This window comes from Globicephala melas, chromosome 2 (genome assembly GCF_963455315.2).
Source record: "Globicephala melas chromosome 2, mGloMel1.2, whole genome shotgun sequence".
In the NCBI taxonomy this organism is placed as follows: domain Eukaryota; kingdom Metazoa; phylum Chordata; class Mammalia; order Artiodactyla; family Delphinidae; genus Globicephala; species Globicephala melas.
The window spans coordinates 77,543,060-77,565,102 of NC_083315.2; the positions used below are offsets into that span (position 1 = coordinate 77,543,060).

At 36.0% G+C, this 22,043-nt stretch overlaps 1 protein-coding gene across 3 annotated transcripts in view; it reads left to right on the forward strand.

The window, feature by feature from the left end:
* Positions 1-22,043, forward strand: part of NEDD4 (NEDD4 E3 ubiquitin protein ligase) — a 159,452-nt gene that overhangs the window by 92,349 nt on the left and 45,060 nt on the right. For all 3 annotated transcript variants that reach the window (XR_009562990.1, XM_030878760.2, XM_060294229.1), the window contains 3 exons: positions 16,094-16,144; positions 17,823-17,884; positions 20,308-20,410. Coding sequence is in view for 2 of the 3 variants with exons in the window: in XM_030878760.2 (XP_030734620.1) it covers positions 16,094-16,144; positions 17,823-17,884; positions 20,308-20,410 (216 nt within the window). In the remaining variant the exon portion in view is untranslated. The remainder of the gene's footprint in view (positions 1-16,093; positions 16,145-17,822; positions 17,885-20,307; positions 20,411-22,043) is intronic.

Here is a 22,043-nt window from a genome sequence, read left to right on the forward strand (position 1 = left end):
TCGTGTTGGCCGTCTCTGTTTGTTTGTTCTTTAATTCTTCTAGATCTTTGTTAAACATTTCTTACATCTTCTCGTTCTTTGCCTCCATTCTTTTTCCGAGGTCTTGGATCATCTTCACTATCATTATTCTGAATTCTTTTTCTGGTAGGTTGCCTATCTCCACTTCATTTAGTTATTTTTCTGGGTTTTATCTTGTTCTTCATCTGGTACATAGTCCTCTGCCTTTTAATATTGTCTATCTTTCTGTGAATGTGGTTTTTGTTCCACAGGCTGCAGGATTCCCATTTATCTTTTTTTTTTAACATCTTTATTGGGGTATAATTGCTTTACAATGGTGTGTTAGTTTCTGCTTTATAACCCCATTTATCTTTATATTGAAATATTTGGTTGGCAGTTATCGATAAGGTAAAAGCTAAGTAACTCAGCTCTTGTAATTTCACATTTATCTTGTTATTCTCTTTAGGAAATTCATTAAAACTGAATTTTAAATGATTCATATAAGCAATTCAGTTTTGTCCATCTGGTGTCCATCTTACAGCTGTTCTTCCCTTTCGCTTAAAATAGTATGTATTTGACTCTTAGGATTACTGTTAACTTTCTAAAATTAATTTGGATATCATCCAGGATTGTCATTTTAAAACTTTATCAGACAGGTGATAAAACTGCTGAAATATGTTATACTGATTGAAGCCAGTCAAATCTCTTTATTCAATACATATAACCTGAATCTTCCCAAGCTTCATCAGACACAGGGTACCAGTGGAGACAAAATAATGTTTATAACCAAAGTTTCATGACTTACCCATTCTCTTCTGCCCAGAAAAGATCCCAGGCAGCTACGAAGTATTCTTCAATATGGCTGGAGTTTCCAAGAGATGGCTCCCACGCAGTCTTAAACAAATGCTTGCTAGTCCTGTCGTCATTGCTACTATATTTTCGGGGATTGTCACTTTGGGGTACTACTGCATCCCACTGGGCTGCAGTTTGTCCTTCTTTTCTTAGGGTGACTTCTTTCTCAGGAGCGTACTTAAAAAGCTTAACTCAACCTTTCCTTAGCTATGATGAACCAACCTAATTAAAAGAAAAAAAAAGAGTCCTAATTCCAAATACGGTATGGTGGGGGAATCAGTCAACTCTGGGCATACTTATTAATCCCAGAGCAAGAACTAAAAATCAGTCATAAAACCAGAAAGTACTGTTTTACTGAAAATTTTTCTAGAACTTCACTGTTCAATACAGTAACTACATATAGCTTGTGATATTTAAATTAATTTAAATGAAATCAGATTTAAAATTCTGAACCTCATTTGCACTAGACACATTTCAAGTATTCAGTACCCACATGTAATCAATGACTACTGCATTAGACAGCATAGATATAGAATATTTCTCTTATTGCAGAAAATTCTGTTGGACAGGGTCCCTCTGGAACATTACATTTTGAGCAACAAGCCATTGATACCCCTATAACTTTGACAGTGCTCCAGTGTATTGAGGAAGGCACCTAAAGCTACAGTGCTTGGTAGCTGATGTGGGTGGAGCAGAACCACATCCCAGTGGCCTTATTTTTCTGCACTGGTACCTGCCTGCTGTTTAAGCAAGAAAGATTTGGTTGTTTTGTTTGTTATAAATTTATTTATTTATTTATTTATATTTGGCTTCATTGGGTCTTCCTTGCTGCATGTGGGCTTTCTAGTTGCAGCGAGCAGGGGCTACTCTTCATTGCGGCGTGTGCGCTTCTTGTTGCAGTGGCTTCTCTTGTTGTAGAGCACAGGCTCTAGGCGCATGGGCTTCAGTAGTTGTAGCACATGGGCTCAGTAGTTGTGGCTCACGGGCTCTAGAGCGCAGGCTCAGTATTTGTGGTGCGCAGGCTTAGTTGCTCCATGGCATGTGAGATCTTCCCAGACTAGGGCTTGAACCCATGTCTCCTGCATTGGCAGGCGGATTCTTAATCACTGCGTCACCAGGGAAGTCCCAAAAGATTTGGTTTTAAAGAACTCCACTGAGTTCTTATTTTCTTAAACAACAGTAACCCACATCCTTACCCCCTCCCCGTTTTCACTGATACATTATATTCTTCAATAAACATTATATGAGCTTTCAATTCTGGGAGAAACTTTAAAAACTATTTATAGATCAGCTAAAGTTACACTTGATCAGGTAATTAGTAATCAAATTATAAGAATAATCCGTTTCTACTTCTGAATTTAAAACAAAGTTAGAAAGGATTATTCATTTCAAAAAGTGAAAACTGTTAGAGAAAGCATTTCATCCTATCACTCTATAAGTAGTCTTGTACCAAGGTTTACCACCCCACCTCCCTAGAAAAAGAAGAAGAAAAAGAAGAGGAAAACCTTTTTGGGAGTCGTTTGATCATTAATTGTTTTGTTTTTGTTGAGATGTATTTTTTGGCCAGTCCCTTCAGGTCTTGTCCAAATGTGCTCATTTTACTGACAATAAATCTTTGAAAGTATTTGCCAGTCACTGTGCATTGTTTGTGCTTAATACTATTCGTTGTTGATTAGGGAAAATGCTATTGAAACTCCAACGAGCAGATTTTGCTTTTTAAATGTATTTGTTGTGAAATACAAAAGAATGGAAGACATCATCCCAACTTTTGGTAGGCCAGTCTTAGCAAGGCAGTCAAATAACATATATATGTATATAATGGTTTAAACTTAAGGAGAGTTGAAATGATTGTAACTTCAAGGCTGTTTGCCCATGAATCAGGGGAGTCTGCAGGAGGATCACCTCATTGAAGTAGTCTGTAGACTGGGACTTCCCTGGTGGTCAGGTGGCTAAGACTCCATGCTCCCAGTGCAGAGGGCTGGGGTTCGATCCCTGGTCAGGGAACTAGATCCCTCATGCTGCAACTAAGAGTTCGCATGCTGCAAAGATCCCACACGTGGCAACGAAGATCCCATGTACCTCAAATAAGACCCAGAGCAGCCTAATTAATTAATTAAAAAGACAATAAGGCAGCTTATTAAAAAAAAAGACCTAATCTGTAGACCGAAAACTTTGATAAGTTTTGAATTGTCAGCAATGTTCTCCAGACTCACTAAGTACTAGCTGGTGTTTAGTACACTGAAGAAAAAGATTTAACATGAAGTTCAGTGGCTTATAAATTTCAGATTCAGTTACCTTGAAGGATGATTAAATTGGAAGCTGGAGCAGTTAACCTAACAATGAGCTAAATAATGACTTCTTAACCATGTACAAGGCATTGTAGGCCCTGCACCATATGGCAAAACTTAGGAATTATTTTAACCTTCCTTTTAAACATTGTTTAAACATTCTTAGATTATATTTAAACTACTAAGTAGGGTAGTTTTATCTGAATCTAAGTCTACGTAAGTTGTGGATTTCACCTCTCGTGGATGTATTTCTTTAATTTGAAGGTACTTGCCATTGGAGATCATGGTTGTACTCCTGTGGGACTTGAGTAATAGAGATTCAAGCCTAATATACTGTCTGTCAAACTTTACCAGCTGTGCATATTCCAAGTGGTGGATTCCATATGCCAAGGATGGGAGAGTGGCTTCTGGTCACTAGAGGGGAAAAAAGGTCAGTAACAGATGGGGAAGGCTGGGGACAAGTGTAGGGAAGAGGTTGCACCACCTCTTCATAAGGAAGACAACCTCTCACAACTGGAAGAAAACACAGTTCAGTCCCTGGGGCAGAAAAGTCAGTAAATGATCCAGGAACATAAGCCATAGTCAAAGCAGTGAGAAACGTGGGCAGGGAATCAATAAACCAGACTAGAGCCCAGACATTACCAAGTTATCACATTGGTAGTTAAGTTCAAGTCCAGGTTGAAGAAGGTAGTCAGATTGCTGGAAGTGGAACAGGTCATGTAACCCTTCTGCTTATTTCTCCAACACTGTTCAATATACTGACCCTCTTGAACTGGGCAAGCAGAACTTGAGTCTATTTCCCAAACAAGCAAGGGAAATCTGATACTATCTTACTTTGGTATTGTCACATTTCCTGTGGCATTGCTGATTTGGTTTAATAATGCTAGAACTATTACTGTTTTCTTCCTGGTAAGTTCTCTGCACATCATAGAGTACTTCCTTGGGTCTAAATAGTTTTGTTTTTGTTTTTAAATAGTTTTTTACAAAGGAGGAATTAATTGACATAAAGATGATATAATTTTCTAGTAAGTCTGGCCCATTTTCATTTTTAAAACTATCTAATAATTTAGAATTTATCTCTAAGTATTAAATACCTATAAAGGCAATGCAGATTGGGATATAACAAAGAATAAAAGTTTTCCTTAATCCCTCTCCTATATACACATCCATAGAATTCTGTACTTTTCCTTTACAATTTTTACGCATGCTTTAATTATATGTGCATGTTTGTCAAGGATGCAGGACTGTACACTCCATGAGATCAGGAACATTCTCCGCGCTTAGTACAGAGCCTGGCTGTAGAAGCCAATCACTAACATTTGTTGACCACAAAATGTGTGGTCTCGTTGGAGTAGAAGGGAGCTATAATACAGATGTTAAAAGATACAGAGTAGAATTACAGAGGAGGAGATTAGCAATTTAGTCTTATCAAGAAGATTTTTGGAATTGACATGTACACACTGCTATATTTAAAATATATAACCAACAAGGACCTACTGTACAGCACAGAACTCTGCTCAGTATTCTGTAATAACCCAAATGGGAAAAGAATTTGAAAAAGAATAGATACGTGTATATGTACAACTGAATCACCCCGCTGTACACCTCAAACTAACGCAACATTGTTAATCAACTATACTCCAATATAAAGTTAAAAAAAATTTTTTTTTAAATGGCATTGAACTGGGCCTCATCAGGAGATAGGATTTACACAAGCAGAGAGAGAAATTTTCCAGGAAGTCGAAGGGAGTTTGAGAGGGCAAAATACTGGATTTGTTCAGCCTGTACAGGCATGAAACTCTATTGAGAGTCTTGTATTAACATCAGTAGATAAGGCTGCAAGGTAGATTGGAAAGACAAAATAGAGGATCTAAGGCTGGGGCCGGTCTGGAATTCCTAATCCAGATGAGTGCTTGTGGCTGACCTCAGCACGGGGATGGCGTTACTTGAGGGAGTGCTGATCTGGAGGTCAGGAGGCTAAGGGTCCATCCAGTTTTGTTTGTGACATGAAAGATGCGGATGAGGATGAATGTGGGGGCAACTGATCTTAATTCTGTCACATTCAAGTGATTGCAAGCTCAACCTTTTAAGGAAAGTGTCAGTGGTTTTATAATAAATGATCTTCATTAAAAAAAAAAGTATAGGACCTAGAATCCCATGCTAAGGAGTTTATATTGCTTCCTCTGGACCGATTTTTTTTTCTTTTTTTTGGGGGGGGGCCTCACCTCACAGCATGTGGAACTTCCCCCACCAGGGATTGAACCCGTGCCCCCTGCAGTGGAAGTGCAGAGTCTTAACCACTGGACCGCCAGGGAAGTTCCTGGACCAATGTTTTTCAGCGTGTTCCTCACTAGTTTGTAAGATACCTCATATAAAACCCATCCCATTGACTAATAAATTTGTATAATGCCACATGCTCTATTTCTTGGGATGTCACAGTGCATACTAGTAAAGTTCCTAAAATTCTACAGGAAATAAACTTTTGAACTTTGTTTAACCAAATGCTTCCCAATTATGTGACCACCTTTGAACTCTTTTAGTATCCAGCAGATCCATTATTCATCAGAACACACTTGGGAAATGATATTTATGTAATAGCAAGCCTTCAAAGATTTTGAAAGAGGATTCTCATAATTAGAAAAGATGTTTTTATTTGTACATATTAGCAGAAAAGAAATGCAAATACATAGACCCCTGACTCCTTTTGCTTCTTTTAGAGGGTTGCTGTTTTGTGTTATCTTTACGTGCTATTTACATCATGTGTTATCTTAAAATTACCAAATCTGTTTGGAAATAGGATAAAAACAGATAAATTTAGATGCCCTGCTCATTCATCTTCAGCTGTTATCAATCATTGTTTACTCGTCTTGGTTTTCTCCAGAAATTGAACTGAATAGAGATGTGGTTCTCTAGGTGTGACTATTGGATCAGCTGCCTGAGTATCACCTGGGGGTGGTGGGGAAGGGCAGTGATCTGGCTTTAAAAAGCCCTCCAGGTGATTCTGACACACGCTGAAGTTTGAAAACCACTCGAATGGACTAACTCAACCTGAAGCTTTCAAAACTCTAGGTCAGGTTGGGAGCAGAAGCAGCTCAGCTGCTTCCTCAACTGCCACAGCTTTCATTGATCCATTTTAAAGTGATAATGTTAGTTCACCTTCTCACATTTAACTTGTTTTTAAATTAAGTATCTGAGATTTACACAGCTCTGGTTTCTTAGCATTAGAGTCACTCTATCTTTCTCAACACTGGCAGCCATCTGCTAGTTTCTCACTTAGACTACAGGTACAGTTCTCCAGAGAATATTAGCTTCCGTCTTTTCAAAAGTTTGCCCTTTTTTCTTTCCCTGGTAGTTTGGCAGACATTCCTAGAAAGAAAAAAGTAGTATCATAATTTATTGGAGCTCAGAAGAGTGAATCTCTGTGTCTATTTTTAACCAAGAGTGAATATATTTTCTCTCTGAAAAGATCTTTATCCCTTTTATCAGTTGTCTAGCTGTGGGTATTTCCTAGTTATAACTATATATTTAGTCCTCTTATTATTTTCCTTTGTTTAGAAATGCAAATTCAAAACAATGGGAAAAATTGATGAGCCCCTCACTTTTTTTTGCAGGGGGAGGAAAATTGTAATAAATGCAAAACTTTCTTCTCTCTTTCTATAGTCCTCTAGTTTAGGGATGTACAATATAAATTGCTTATAAAAGTCGGTTGGATATATTAAATTTGAATTTTGAAAATAATAAAATCCTATGCATGTTTGATATAACACCACCTGATTCCCATTACTCCTGCTTTAGATTCCTTCTCTTCTGTACCGTATTTTTAAAATGTTTTCTATTTGAAAATCCTCACAATAAATTACAAACTACACTTTACAGGATGTGAAGATAGAGGAACATGTCAAGGTCAGTCTTCAGCTTTCGCAAGTGTGTGATGATTATAAAATAGAGACCTCCAAAGAAACTGAAATTCAGAGGAGGAGAATTCAAAGTGAAACTGATTTAGACAGTGATTTCTCCTGACTCCCTTCCTACCCCCATCTATTAGGTTAAAATCCCTTTAAAAATGTGAGAGTTGCTAAAGGCTGCAGAATTCATGTACGGAAATTTTCAAGCAGCATGAAGCTATTGTCGAAGAACAAGTACAGTTTGTGTGTTATAGTTAAATCTACCAGACAGGCTGGCAAGCAGAGCAAATCACGAGTTTGGGGCGGTGAGTGTTTGCTTTAAGCAAAGACATCCAGTCTCCATGGCACTGTGATTTTATAGCATAGATCAGAGTATACTGTTTTTTTAGCTCACACCATTTTCCCCGCAACATACTAAAAAAGATTGAATCAATAAATCTTGAACTTCCAGAAAAATGTGTAAAATAAGCAGGTCACAGTATAGAGTGAGTCAGTATGTAAATAGGAAGGTAGAAGCTCTGTAAAAAGCTAAGGAAAAAGCAGTTTTACTTAGTAAGATTTGCATGTGTTAGAAAATAGTTAAGCTGAAGTTAGAGTCATTTTCATAATCCTTTTTAATTATAATATTTAGGATGTGGTATAAATCCATGTAGTATGGATTTTGAGAGGAAAGATGTTCATTAAAAATAATAGTTTTTATAAAATTTTGAAAGCAGGAAATATATGGTTTCTTGTTTTTAAAAAAATACTATAAATGGGCCCATTCATAAAAGTTCTGCTTATTTTTCTCAGAGCTTCACGTGTTAATATCCTCTATGTCAAAATATTTACTTTTCATGTGTTTAAATCAAGAAAACATTTATCCTCTTAACATAAATAGTAGAATGAGAGTTTAAATTCTACCTATTTATACAAAGAGGTTTTTAGATAATTTCACTTTTAGTGTCTCAGCTTCAGAGATTTTAACTCTTATCTTTTATGATCTCTGAAATATCTCTTGCTCTGTTGACTTAATTTAAATAATATAATCAATCATGGCTTGAACTTTTTATAGCTATGAATTTGTTGTTTCTTTTTAACTGCCTGCCCCAGTTAATTTTTTTTAGACTGTTAGTGATCTCTACAGAAGAATCATGACATTTGCACATAGAAAATTTGAAAGCAGCTGTGTGAAGACAGTAGTTATTGAGCAAGATATTCATTTCAATGCAAACTTCTTGATCTTGAATCTTTTATCTTGATCTTATCTTTGAAAACTTACATATGGTTTTCGGCTTACTCAGGACACTATTTCCTTCTGTAACATTCAGTCGTTGAGATCTGCTTCCATTTCAGATTAGTTCAGATTAGTTTAGTGTAGTATTTATTATTATACAAAATAAAAATTATCGGGTATATACGCAAAATGATAAATGCAACTTTATTCATTGAGGCATTGCTTGTAATGGGCAAAAGATTAGAAACAACCTAAATATCTGAACTAATTAAATTTCAGCATTCCATACAATGGCATATACTATATCCCCATCAAATAGGTAAAGCATCTCTTTGTTGACCGATATTGGACAAGGTCCTAGAGATACTGACAAGAAAAAAGGCAAGATGCATAAGAGTGTATCAAAGAAAACTCTGAATGGTTTCAGACACACCAAACACAAAAAAATAACAGCTGTTGTCTCTTGGGAGGACAGAGTATACAGTTAGATAGATGGAGCCTAGGAATCTTTTTTAATTTTGTATCCTGTGTATGTGTTACTATTGTTTTTAAATTACCTTGAAAAATCATCTTGATTAGAAAAGTGCTGATAGCTAAGTCTGAAAACTGAAACTATGCTATATTTAATGTCCAGGTATAAAGTTCATTTTTACTGATTAGAATGTGTGATTGAAATGAAAAGTTGGATATTACAGCAGAAAACTTTGGCTCTGTTGTTTGGCTCTGGTTATGAGGAAGTGATTCTTCCTTTAATATTTTGCTCTATACAGTAGATTTACCCTGGGAAATTATCTGTAACTCAGATTTAGTGGAAACTTTTTTTAAAGCCAAGTATTCTTCAAAGCTATGACACTTTAACATACCTGTTCTTAAAATTCTCATTTTTCTGTAACATTGGGTTCTTTTATTTTATTTATTTTTTATAAATTTATTTATTTTTGGCTGCACTGGGTCTTCGTTGCTGCCCGTGGGCTTTCTTTACTTGCCGCGAGTGGGGGCTACTCTTTCTTGCGGTGCGCGGGCTTCTCACTGCAGTGGCTTCTCTTGTTGAGGAGCACGGGCTCTAGGCTCCCGGGTTTCAGTAGTTGTGCCGTGCAGGCTCAGGAGTTGTGTCTCATGGGCTCTAGAGCGCAGGCTCAGTAGTTGTGGTGCACGGGCTTAGTTGCTCCGCAGTTTGTGGGACCTTCCCGGACCAGGGCTCGAACCCGTGCCCCTGCATTAGCAGGCAGATTCTTAACCACTGAGCCACCAGGGAAGTCCAACATTGGGTTCTTTTGAAGCAGAACATTCAGTCACTATGCAGCCTTATCAAAGTTAGTAACAGCTTGTCCTGCTAAACTTAGAGCCATGTATAGTTCTAATTGAAGTTTTGCAAAAACAGCAATTTGGATTTTTCTCTTTTAATATTCTAAAAATTGGTTTAAGAAACAGAAATTCGTATCTTTAGAATATTGGAAAAAGTACTATATAATGACTAAACTGTGCCCTAAATGGTCGTGTTTAAAATCACCTCTGTTCTAAATTCTTTCTCAGATTTTCAGGCATTCTTCAATTACTTATATTTTACCAAATGCAAATTTGCTTTATGAAGCTGTATGCAGTTCAAATATAGGAAATTAATTCTTACAAGGAAATGCCTGATGTTGAGTTTGGAATAATCGGTTGGCTAGGGAAACATTATTGAACATCACAGACTGACTTGCCTTCATTAGGGATGAATTTTAAACTATTACTTTTTCTTTGTAAATGGAAAAAAGAACCTCTAATTGTCCTCTATTTATAGTAACCATATGTCCCAGACTTCCCAGGGTAGTTCCCAGTTTTGTATTCTGCATCACCTCAGACCATGCATATAGATTTTTAGGTTGGAAAATTTGTTCATTCTTCTAATATGATAAATATAGTTCTTTGGGATCGTTTAATTTAAAGTAGTCGTTAAGAATCTCATTTTAGATCACTTCTTTTAAAGAAGGAAGGTGTGTAACAAGAACTTTCTAAAATACATTTTTATATACCAGAATTACTTGAGACAAGGGAGGTTTCAGTATGTGGAATTTTTGCTCTATGCTCTTGTTCACACAGTGCAATCAATGAAAAAGGAATATGGGATAAGATGTTTTCTTTCTGCCCCACAGTGACCAGGCACTGCCTCTGTAATAGAGACTGAATCTCTAGGAAAGATTTGTAAGTTAAAAGGTTTTAAGAAATAAGGAGCACAATAAACACATGAAAAGATGCTCAGTATCATTGCCTCAGGGAAAGGCCAACAAAAGCATAATGAGATATCACTTCACACCCACTAGGAGGGCTATATAAAAAAGATAGGTAATAATAAGTGTTGACAAGGATATAGAGAAACTAAAACCCTCTTACAGTGTTGGTGGGAATATAAAATGGTGCAGCCGCTTTGGAGAGTCTGCAGTCCCTTAAAAGATTAAACAGAGTTACCATATTGCCCAGAAATTCCACTCCTAAGTATATACCCAAGAGAGATGAGAACATGTGTCAGTACAAAAACTTGTACTCGAATGTTTATAGCAGCCTTATTTATAATTGTCAAAAAAATGGGAACAACCCAAATGTCAATCAACAGATAAATGGATAAATAATATGGTATATCCATATAACATAATATTCAGCAGTAAAAACAAGGAATAAAGTACTGATACTTGCTACAACATGAATGAACCTTGAAAATGTTTCTTATAAGTGAAGGAAGCTGGTCATAAAGGACCACATATTATATGACTTCATTTATGTGAAATGTCCAGAGTAAGTAAAGCAGTAGAGATATAAAGTAGATTGGTGGTTGCCTAGGGCTAAGGAAAGAGGGGGGAAATGAGGAGTGACTGCTGATAGATATGGATTTTCTTTTGGGGATGTTGAAAATGTTCCAAAATTGATTGTACACTTTAAGTGGGTGAATTGTATAGTATGTGAATTATATCTGAGTAAAGCTGTTATTTTCAAAGTGGGGTGTCTCTTACTCATTGGTTGACACATTCTGTTTTCTACATTCTTTAGCAGTGGTTCTCAATGTTGCCACCCAGGGGAAATTTGGCAATGCCAGGAGATATTTTTCGTTGTTACAACTGGTGTAGGAGTCCTGCTGGCATCTAATGGGTAGAGGCCCAGGATGCTGCTGGACATCCTTCAGTGCATGGGCAGCCCCACAACAAAAAAATTACCGGGCTTATATTGTCAATAATGCCCAAGTTAAGAAACCCTGTTCTCTACTTGTGTACCTCTAGTGATAATGGACCACAGCCATGTTTTTGAAGCACTGAAAAATCATGAATCATCAAACAGATAGATGTTCACTGAATTCCACTTACTGAGGGCAAGGCTATTCAGTAAGACTAAACCCCTCAAAAGTGTTTTATTTCCTTATCTGGTTAAGTCTAAACCTAAGTTAATTAGATAATTCAGTTAACCAAAATAATTTATCCCTCTGTCATCTTGATTGAGATTTAACTGTATTTTGTTGTATTTTACTTTGTTATTTATCTTCTTAAAGATCAAATTTATGGAGTATAACATCTACTTGCCGTAAAAACAGAAATAAACATGCCACAGCATAGCCTTGAGGATATAATTAAAGCTAACTTGTCCATTTCAAAAAATTACCATCAACTCATGTTCTGGAATAGGAATATGGCCCTAAACTAAGCTAATTTGCTAGGCTTCAGTCTGCAGCCATGCTCCTTTTATTGTATGTACCTGTTTGACCTGTCCAAAGACTGGTCCATGGGAAAAGGGAGCAGGGGTTTCATTATAAAATCTAGCATTTCAAATATAACAGCTAACATTTATTGAAAACTTATTGCTTGCTAGGTATTATGCAACATACTTTATGTATATTATCTCATTTAATTCTCACAAAACCCTGTGAGCTGGCTATGATTATTCCTATTCCTGTGGAAACATCCCTCTTATAACTCTCCATCCTCCTGCTCCAGTATGCACTGGTTGTTTTGTAGGTCTTACACTACTGTCATTCTGACAGTTCCCTTCCCCATAATTCTAGGGAATTCTCTTTTCTTCTCTCCTGTCTTGACTCCCCTGCATCTTCCCTTACCATGTTGTCCTCCCTCATTTTGGTGAAATATATCCTCCATTACCTTAGAAGAACACCAGTGTCTTTATTCTGCCTTCATTATTGAAAAAGATATTTTGGCTGGATCTAGAATTCTATGTAGGATATATTTTTCTCTCACAATTTTGAAATCATTATTCTCTTGTCTTTCAGTTTGGGGTATGATCTGTTTTCTATCTCTCAGAGCTCTTAGAATTTCTTTATCTCTGGTGCTTCGAAATGTCACAGTATTGTGCCTTTCTGTGGGTCTTTTCTTCAGGTATTTTACCTAAAACTCAGTGAGGCCTTCCACTCTCAAAATTCATTTTCTTGAGTTTAGGGAAAGTTTCTTAAAATGCTTCTTTGATAATTCCTTCCCTTTTTGTTTTTCTTTCTGGAATGCCTACTGCTTAAATGTTGACTTTTAAAATTTATCCTGTAATTTCTTTATTTTGGGAATCCTACAGTCTTTTCTTTTGTCTTTTAGTTCTCCTTTCTGAGAAATTTCTTTAACTCTATTTTCTAATTCTATCTTAAACTTTTAATTTCAGTTATATTTTTAATTCCCAAGAGTTCTTTCTTGTTCTTCAATTGCTTTTTTTATACCCTCCTATTCTGTTTGATAGATGTTTATCTCTTATCTCTGAGAATATTAATTACAGTTTTTCTCAAGTATTTCTCCTGCAGTCTGACTTGATTCTTATTCATCTGACTCCCTTCTTGCTGTTTGTTTTTTTGGATTAGGTCTCTGTTTCTCATGTTAAAGTCTTTACTCAAATATTTAATGGTCCTTAACTGTCCATAATATATAAGATTCAGGGTTTATTGCCTGCTGATATGATGCATTGAGAAGCGCACCAACATCACTTTTATAGTATTCTTGCAAAAAAATGCATAACCTAAATTCAGCCATGAAGAAATAATACACAAACCCAAACTGAGGGATATCCTATAATTAGCCAGTATGCTTTTAAAATGTCAATATTATGAAAGACAAAGAGACTGAGGTACTTTCCAGATTCAAAGAAACTAAGGAGACATGACAATTAAACGCAGTGTATGATCCTAAAATGAACCCTGGACCAAAATTAGTAGGACAGTTGGTGAAATTTGAGTAAGGTCCGTAGATGAGTTAATGTTATTCCTGGTTTTTTATACAACTCAATAGCAAAAAAAACCAAACAATCCAGTTAAAAAATGGATAGAGGATATAAATAGACATTTTTCCAAAGAAGACATACAGTTGGCCAACAGACACATGAAGTGATGTTCATTATGACTAATAAGGAAAATGCAAATCAAAAGCACAGTGAGCTATCATATCACACCTGTCAGAATGGCTATTTTCAAAAAGTCAATAACAAGTGCTGGCAAGGATGTAGAGAAAAGGAACCCTTATGCACTATTGGTAGGAATCTAAGTTGGTGCAGCCACTATGGAAAACAGTATGGAGGTTCCTCAAAAAATTAAAAATAGAGCTACCATATGATCCAGCATTTCCACTTTGGGGCATTTATCAAAAGAAAACAAAAACACCAACTTGAAAAGATACATGCACTCTCATGTTCATTGCAGCATTATTTACAATAGCCAAGCTATGGAAACAACCTACGTGTCCATCAATAGATGTATATGTATATATACACACACATACAATGGAATATTAACCATAAAAACAAGAATGAAGTCTTGCCATTTGCAACAACATGGATGGACCTTGAGGGCATTATGCTAAGTGAAATAAATCAAAGAAAGACAAATAATGTATGCTGTCACTTATATGTGGAATCTAAAAACAAAACAAACAAAAACCAAGCTCATACAGAACAGATTGGTGGTTGTCAGAGAGGCAGGGGATGAGGAGTGGGGTAAATGAGTGAAGGGGGTCAAAAGATACAAACTTACAGTTTTAAAATAAATAAGTCATGAGGACATAATTACAGCCTGGTGACTACAGCTAATAATACTGTATAACATACTTGAAAGTTGCTGAGAGAGTAAATCTTAAAAGTTCTCATCACAGGAAACAAAAATTCTGTAACCATGTAAGGTACCCAATGTTAACTAGTTTTATTATGGTGATTATTTTGCAATATATCCAAATATTGAATCATTATGTTGTACATCTGAAACTAACGTAATGTTGTATGTCAATTATACCTCAATTTAAAAAAATTTAATTATGTGGGTGGATGCATGCAGGAAAAAAATCTCAGAGAAGTTACTTAACTGTTAACTCTAGTGCTCTTCGGGAACTGTGATTGCAGGGTCAAGGTTTTCATAAGCTTACTTTAAATTGATAAAGATTATGGATGACAGATATTTACTGTCTGTTACGTGTACAGGGTTTTTTTTTTTTAACAATTAAAAAAGCTTAAGAATAAAAGAATGAATAAATAAAAGTGTTAATATTTCCTCTAAAAATATTTCACCTAGTTTTGATCATTGTGCTATGGTTATGTAAGATGTTAACATTTGGGGAAGCTGGTGATTTTATTCTTTAAATATTTTTCTCTCTTCTCTCTCTCTTTCTTTTTTCTCTTCCTTCCCCTCCTATCTTTCTGGAACTTCACTTACACAGATATTATACTGCTTGATATTTTACCACAAGTCCTCTTTATTTTTCATATTATACAAATTCTTTTGATATATCTTCAGGTTCACAGAACTTTTCTCTAGTTATTTTCAATCATACGTTAAGCAGATCCACTGATCTTTAATTCAGTTATTCTATTTTTCAGTTCTATATATATTTCAAAATATACATTTAATTCCCTTTTATAGTTTCCATTTCACTGCTGAGATTCCCCATCCATTCATTTATTATGACCTTATTTTCCATTTTATGTCCTTGAACATCTTTATAATAGCTACTTTCACTTTCCTGTCTGCTAATTCCAAGATCTGGCTTATCTTGTGGTCAGTTTCTATTAATTACCTTTTCTCTTGCTACTGGGTCACATTTTTCTATTTCTTTACATGTTTAGTAATTTTTAATGTATATTGGACCGTGTGTGTGGCACATGATGGATACAGTGAGTTTTGTTATCTTTCCCTAAAGAGTGTTGATTTTTGTTCTAGCAGGTTATTAACTTAGCTGAACTCTAAATGCTAGCTCCCCTTAGGTGAACATCAACTGTGAAATCTATGCTGAGTCCTTTCAGCCTTCCAGCTGTTGTCTTTCACATATGCAGTTCAGGGATCAGCTAGGAATTTGGATAGAGTTTGTACGTAGATTTGAAGGGACTCTTGTGTCTTCTTCCTTTCAGAGGTTGTCCCCCTCACTTTCCAGTTAGACTGTTGACTTCAAAGTAAGTCTTTGGACTCCTCAAATGAGTAAGATTTCAGATTTCTCTTTGAGTTCCAATCATTCCACCATATGAACTGTGGAGTACTACCAGGTGAAAAGCCATATGAACAGGAATCCTACCTAGTACAGTTCATTCTTTCAAGGATTGACTTCCAGTTTCTGCTTACTTTTGGTCACTCTGTGGTCCTTTCAAATAGTTGTTTTGATATATTTTCAGAGTGTATAGTTATTATCTTCAGAAGGATCAATCTAATATACTCCATTCTGCCATTACCAGAAGTTGTAGCATATTACCTTTTATTTTCGATTGATTTTTTCATTGATACTTCATAGGGTTAAACAAAAAAAAAAAATTCGATGTATTTTTGTGAATGATGACAATAGCTCATCAAAGTTTTCCAAAAAGATCAAGCATATTACTAATGTCATTTTTTCTTCTTTCTTTTGTAGACAAGAGATGATTTCCTAGGTCAAGTGGATGTTCCTCTTTATCCATTACCGGTTAGTATAGATGTCCATGATTTTACTTTTTATGTTTATTCTTTTAATTTTAATAAATACTTACAGATACACAATATAGTAAATGTAAATATTTGATTTGTGAAGTGTATACAGCTATTATTTCTTGAGCATATTGTTTTCTGAAAACTCATCTCAGTTTTCCATTTTATTTTCAAAATTCCCTTACGTGGGCTTCCCTGGTGGCGCAGTGTTTGAATCCGCCTGCTGATGCAGGGGACGTGAGTTCGTGCCCTGGTCCGGGAAGATCCCACATGCCGTGGAGCGGCTGGACCCGTGAGCCATGGCCGCTGAGCCTGCGCGTCCGGGGCCTGTGCTCCGCAGTGGGAGGGGCCACAACAGTGAGAGGCCCGCGTACCGCAAAAAAAAAAGAAAAAAAAAATCCCTTACATGAACCCCAGTAAGAAATAGAGAGCCACTGAAGTTGGTTGACATCATGAAAGCATTGTTTGAGGAAGATCACTTTGGAAATATTCTATTGAATAACTAGAATGGGGAGAGCTTAGTCTCACAAAAAGAAACTAAGATCAATTACAACAATATGGGCATGAAACTGAACCTGGACCAAGCATATAGCAACAGAAGAAAACAGACAGATGCAGGGAACATTTCATAACATAACATTACTGGATCTGGTTTTTAACATGGAGCTCCAGTTGAAAAAAATAAAATTAAGCAAAAAGTAAAGATAATACAAGTTGAACTTGCGAGATAAGGGTGGTATCTCAAGTAGAAAACATAGGAGGAAAGCCATTTTTTTTTTGAGATATGATAAATTTATTTTTGGCCATATTGCATATCAGTAGTAAACAAGAAAAATGAAAGCTTAAAGTGGGCAGCTGACAGAGATATAAAAATAAGTTGTGTAGGGAAAAGGGTCTGGAAGGATTGAGAGCTATCATTGTTAAGGTAACCGCAGAATCTCTGAGAAGAATGGGCTGTCCAAACGAGAGGGATGAGAGCATTGAAGGCTAAAACATTGAACGTTCATCAGTGTGGCTCTGTCAAAGGAGAAAGAGAAGACAGACCAGGAGAAATCGGAAAAGAACGAAGTAAAATGATGTCATGAGAATTTAAGAGTTTCAAGACTGAATGGGTAGTTAACAATGCAAAGTGCAGCAGAGAAGTAAAGGAGAATAAAAACAAAGGGCTGCTGAGCTTGATAAGAAAGAGAAGTAATACTTCTTTATCAGTCTTTTCAGATGTTTATTGTCTCTCTGTAGTCTTTAGACATTGCAAGCTTTTGATAATGAATTTAATCCAGTCTTATTTTCCAAGCTGCTTACTTTTTTGTTCTCCTGGAACTGTCTCTATGGTCTAACCACGCCAGCCTGCTGACATTGTACCTATTCCATATTTCTTTGGGGCGCAAGCATACTAACCATTCTCTACTGTTTTTCCACTTTTACCCTCCCTTTGTCTTCACGACACACCTGCTCAGCTAGTTTTATACTGAGTTGTGATGCCAGGTGCAATTCCTACAGTGCAGGAAAGTGAAAGTGCTGTCAAGTTACCAACTGTTACCGTTTAATAAGCTAAAGCTACTTTTTTCTCACCTCTAACTTCGATTATGCCTTAGGTCATAGTTAATGGATATTCTTGAAAAGTATGTATTTTTGGTGTTACAGATGTATCTTAAAAACCCACTGTTTTATTCTAGACAGAAAATCCAAGAATGGAGAGACCATATACATTTAAGGATTTTGTTCTTCACCCAAGAAGGTCAGTAAATATAAAATAATAACATGAAATTTTTTTTAATCTCTTTATACCTTACAGTAGCCTCTTTGGAAATTCAGTTTCAACCTTTGTAAATAAGCTACATATAAATATTAGTTTTTAAAAGCTTTTTTGCTATTTCTGATTAAAAAGTAATATAGGCACAGTGCAAAAATTCTGAAAATACAAAAAAGTGATCATACCCCTTTGGGAAAGACTTGTCTCCCTTATATTTATCATACTATGAGAATGAAATTTGTCATTCGTTTATATGTATTTTATATCTTACAGTATATGTAATTTTGTCATACTGCACTTTAAAAAATCACAAACATCAATTCATGTAAAAAAAAAACATCCAGGGAATTCCCTGGTGGTCCAGTGGTTGGGACTCAGCACTTTCACTGCCATGGCCCTGGTTCAGTCCCTGGTCCGTGAAGTAAGATCCTGCAAGGTGTATAGCACAGCCAAAAAAAAAATCCAACTTGATACACACAAAACCATTTTCAGGGATATATAACTACATTTAGCATACTTTCATTTAAAAAAAGATATTTCAGAAAACTCAAATGTTTAGAGAAAATAACATGAGCAAAGACTATAATTTACAACCCAATAGCCTGTTCATAATTCCATTTTCCTAAACTGAATTACTTTATTTTTGTCAAAATTTTTAAGTTTAAGCTGTAAATAAAACTCCTTTTGATCTTCTGAACCACAGAATCAAGTAAAATCTAGTGAAGATGTGTATGTGGCTTTACTGTCAGAAAGGGCAGAGTAAAGCAGAGGAAGGAAATCTGTGAAAACATTATATGTTTTGTTTTTAAAACTAGAAAATGCAATTGAAAAATATAGTATGGGAACTTAGTAAAATTTTTGATTAAAATATTTTATATTTTTAATCAAAATTTTTAAGTATTCATTGTAATATAAATTATTAAAATAAAGGGGACAGTGCTTTCTGACTGTGTTCATATTTACCATCTATAAGAGAAACCACATATTTAATTTCTCTAGAAGTCTTGCAATATAAGTCTCTTTTCTTCCTTTAATTTTGAACTGACTGTGACATCTGTCTATCAAGAATAACTAAATATTTCTTTCTTCTCTTATTTGGTTGCTCTAGTAACCTGCTTTTCAATTTGTCAAATGCTTTCCGGTATCTTTATCTTCAAAACACATCTTCTGTCTGCACTGGGTATTACTGCAAGTGCAGAAAGAGCTTTATCCAACTACATTCTTAGATTTTTTTGAGCATCACTAAGCCCAAACCCACAGGCATATTATCTAGTTGGAAAAACATAATAAAACCTATCATTGTGGAGAAACTCTCCTATAAAATATTATCTGAGTAAGTTTTCTGTATCCATCTTTTATAACAAGTGAGAGTGTTCACACCCCCTTAACTATGGAGACAGGAGTCACATTAGTGGCCTGGGAAAAAGCTTAAGGGAGACATTGGCGGTGAGGTGGGGTAGGGGAGTATCTCTTGAAGACAGGATAAAAGATTAGGACTTTTTTGTCATATTACATAACTGAAATCTATTTTAAAAAAATACCCAAAAAACCTATACAGAAAGCTAGGACAAGCAAGGATTTCTTAAGTAAACAGGATGCTAGATTTGGTGGGGGCAATAGACAGAGTTAGGTCTTCAGTTAGAAGCTTAAGAAAGACAGGTTTTAAAATCCTTAAATGTTACTACACTGGGCAGCAGCCCTTAACTTAGACAACTCATTATTCAAAGAGGTGAGACAAGATACAATATGAAAACAGGTGAGGTAAATTAACGTATGACAGATTCAAACAGCTGTCAAAGACACTAGGTTTCAGGCAGTTATCCATCCTTGCTCTCCACTTTTCTGTCATCTTATACAACATGGTTAGATTATTATCCCTAAAGCACATCTCTGAGGATGACTTTCCCTAGTCCCAAAATTCTATGCAAAATAAAATCTAAAAGTTCTCTTATTTCACATGGATCTCATCAGCTGGACCATTTCCACTCCCTTTATGTATCCTGTAATTCAGCCAATCTCAGCTACTGCCATTTCCTTAACTGTACCCCAGGTTTCCCATCTATTTCCTTGTTTTTGCTCTCTTCTCTACCCATATGCCTTTCCCTTCACTGCCACAGATCAAAATCCTCCCCAGTCTTCTAGCCCCAACTCAAATGCCAACTTCTCTTTCAAATTCTCTCTGATCTTTCACTTAAACTTCCATAGTTCCTTATTTATCTCATAACAATTATTTATTTATGGATGTTCCTTTTTCTCCACCATCTATTCCTTTTCTTAAATATCTTCTGCACTGGAACTTGTCTTTGAATCTCCTCTAGTAGCTAGTAGATGTTCAGTAAACTCTTATTAAATGAGTGCTTTTCTTCTTAGTATTAAAATTTTGTGAATTATTATTTTCTTTTCTACAGTCACAAATCAAGAGTTAAAGGTTATCTGAGATTAAAAATGACTTACTTACCTAAAACCAGTGGCTCAGAAGAAGATAACACAGAACAGGCTGAGGAATTAGAGGTGAGATTTTATAAATATTTGGTTAAACTAAAAAGAAAATATCTAATTTCTTATTTTACTATACTCCAAAGAAAAAATAACTATTCAAATGAAGTTAATGTGTGAAATAAAAATTACTTCCCTGGACATTTGTTTATTTTACCCAAGAATTTGTTAAACATTTCTTTCCGCTAAGGATATTTCTGTAGAATGAGTGGCCATTACTGATGGCATTCTTAAGGGTTAGGGAATAGAGGTTGTAATGTTTATAAATGAAAGCATTTGTTGTAACTAAGTCATTAACTGTTTCTAGTTTTTCAGAGTTTTCTAAAACGATGTCGTGTTCCCCCTCCATTAAAGTAAGAACACAATTTAGTATTTGTAAGTTAAATATGTGGAATATTTGAGGAGGGTCTACTAATTAGGAACTCTTCTATGAAATATAATTCCTGTTGCTTTTCCTATCATGCTTGGGGTGGGAGTGGGCAGGAGGGCTCATAGAAAAGGAGGAGACAGAGAGAGAGGGAGAGAATATAAGTCATCTAATAAAAAGCCACATTTATGGGGGGCCAGAAGAATTTAACCATCTTCACGGATGACAGGATAAGAGGAAGTCCAGTCAAGGATTTGGGCAGAACCACCTGCCTTTGGGGTGCGTGAAGAAGAGGCAGAGAGTATGTACTTGGAATAGAATTGGACAGGGATTTGGAGCCTGGAGTCTCAGTTGCAAGCTCTGCTGCTTGTGAGTTGAGTAACCATGTGAGTGTCTGACCTTCTCTGGACCTCAGGTTCTTCCTTTACAGAGTGACAGGGTTGTACCAGACGACCTTGAGGTTTCTTCAAGCACAAAAATTCATGATCTGAAAAGGGAACAAAAACATTTGCCCCTTGAGGTTCCCACTGAAGGAACCTTATCATCAAAAGATAGCACCTTATTCTACCACATTGACTGAAATCACCCAGTGTGCTGGCCTCAGTCTGCTTTGGAGGGTTTTGTATGTGTGGCTTCCTCAACAGTCATGCCTCTTTGATCAAGGTCTGCTGAAGTCTCCAGAACTGTAAGGCTGAGGGACCCTTCCCCAGTGCTGGGCTCTGCATCACACACCCAAACGTCTTGAGAAAGAAAGTTCGAGGACAAGTAGTGCTTTTGCAGCAAACCTTTCTGGGAATTTTTTATATGCACTGATGAGACTTTACTTTGTTGGGGAATTCATAATAACAGAAAGAAAGAACTATTTTTCTTTAAATCATAGACTGTAGTTAGCCCTTCCTCTGGCAATCAGAGAACTTGGTATCCTCTCTTAAGTCTAATTCCGTTATTTGATTACCTTGTTTTTCATTTTAGTTTTTCTCTGATTTGTCATATAACAGTCTTTTTTTTTTTAATTTAGAAATTTATTGAGTAGAATTTTCTGTACCTGGCATTTTGGTGCACAGGGAAACCTGAATAATGGAATTCTGTTTGAAATGAAGGATGTCTGCTGTAAAGAAAGAAAATTCTTTATTTAGTAACTTAAAAACTTTTTAACAGCATTTCATTATTTGGTAACCTGCTCCAAGTTTTGCCCACACGCACGTATCACAGGTACCTTATTCACAGTTCAGTTTCTGCGGGTAGAGCTGCTTCACTTCATTTTGTGGTCTCATGTCTCAA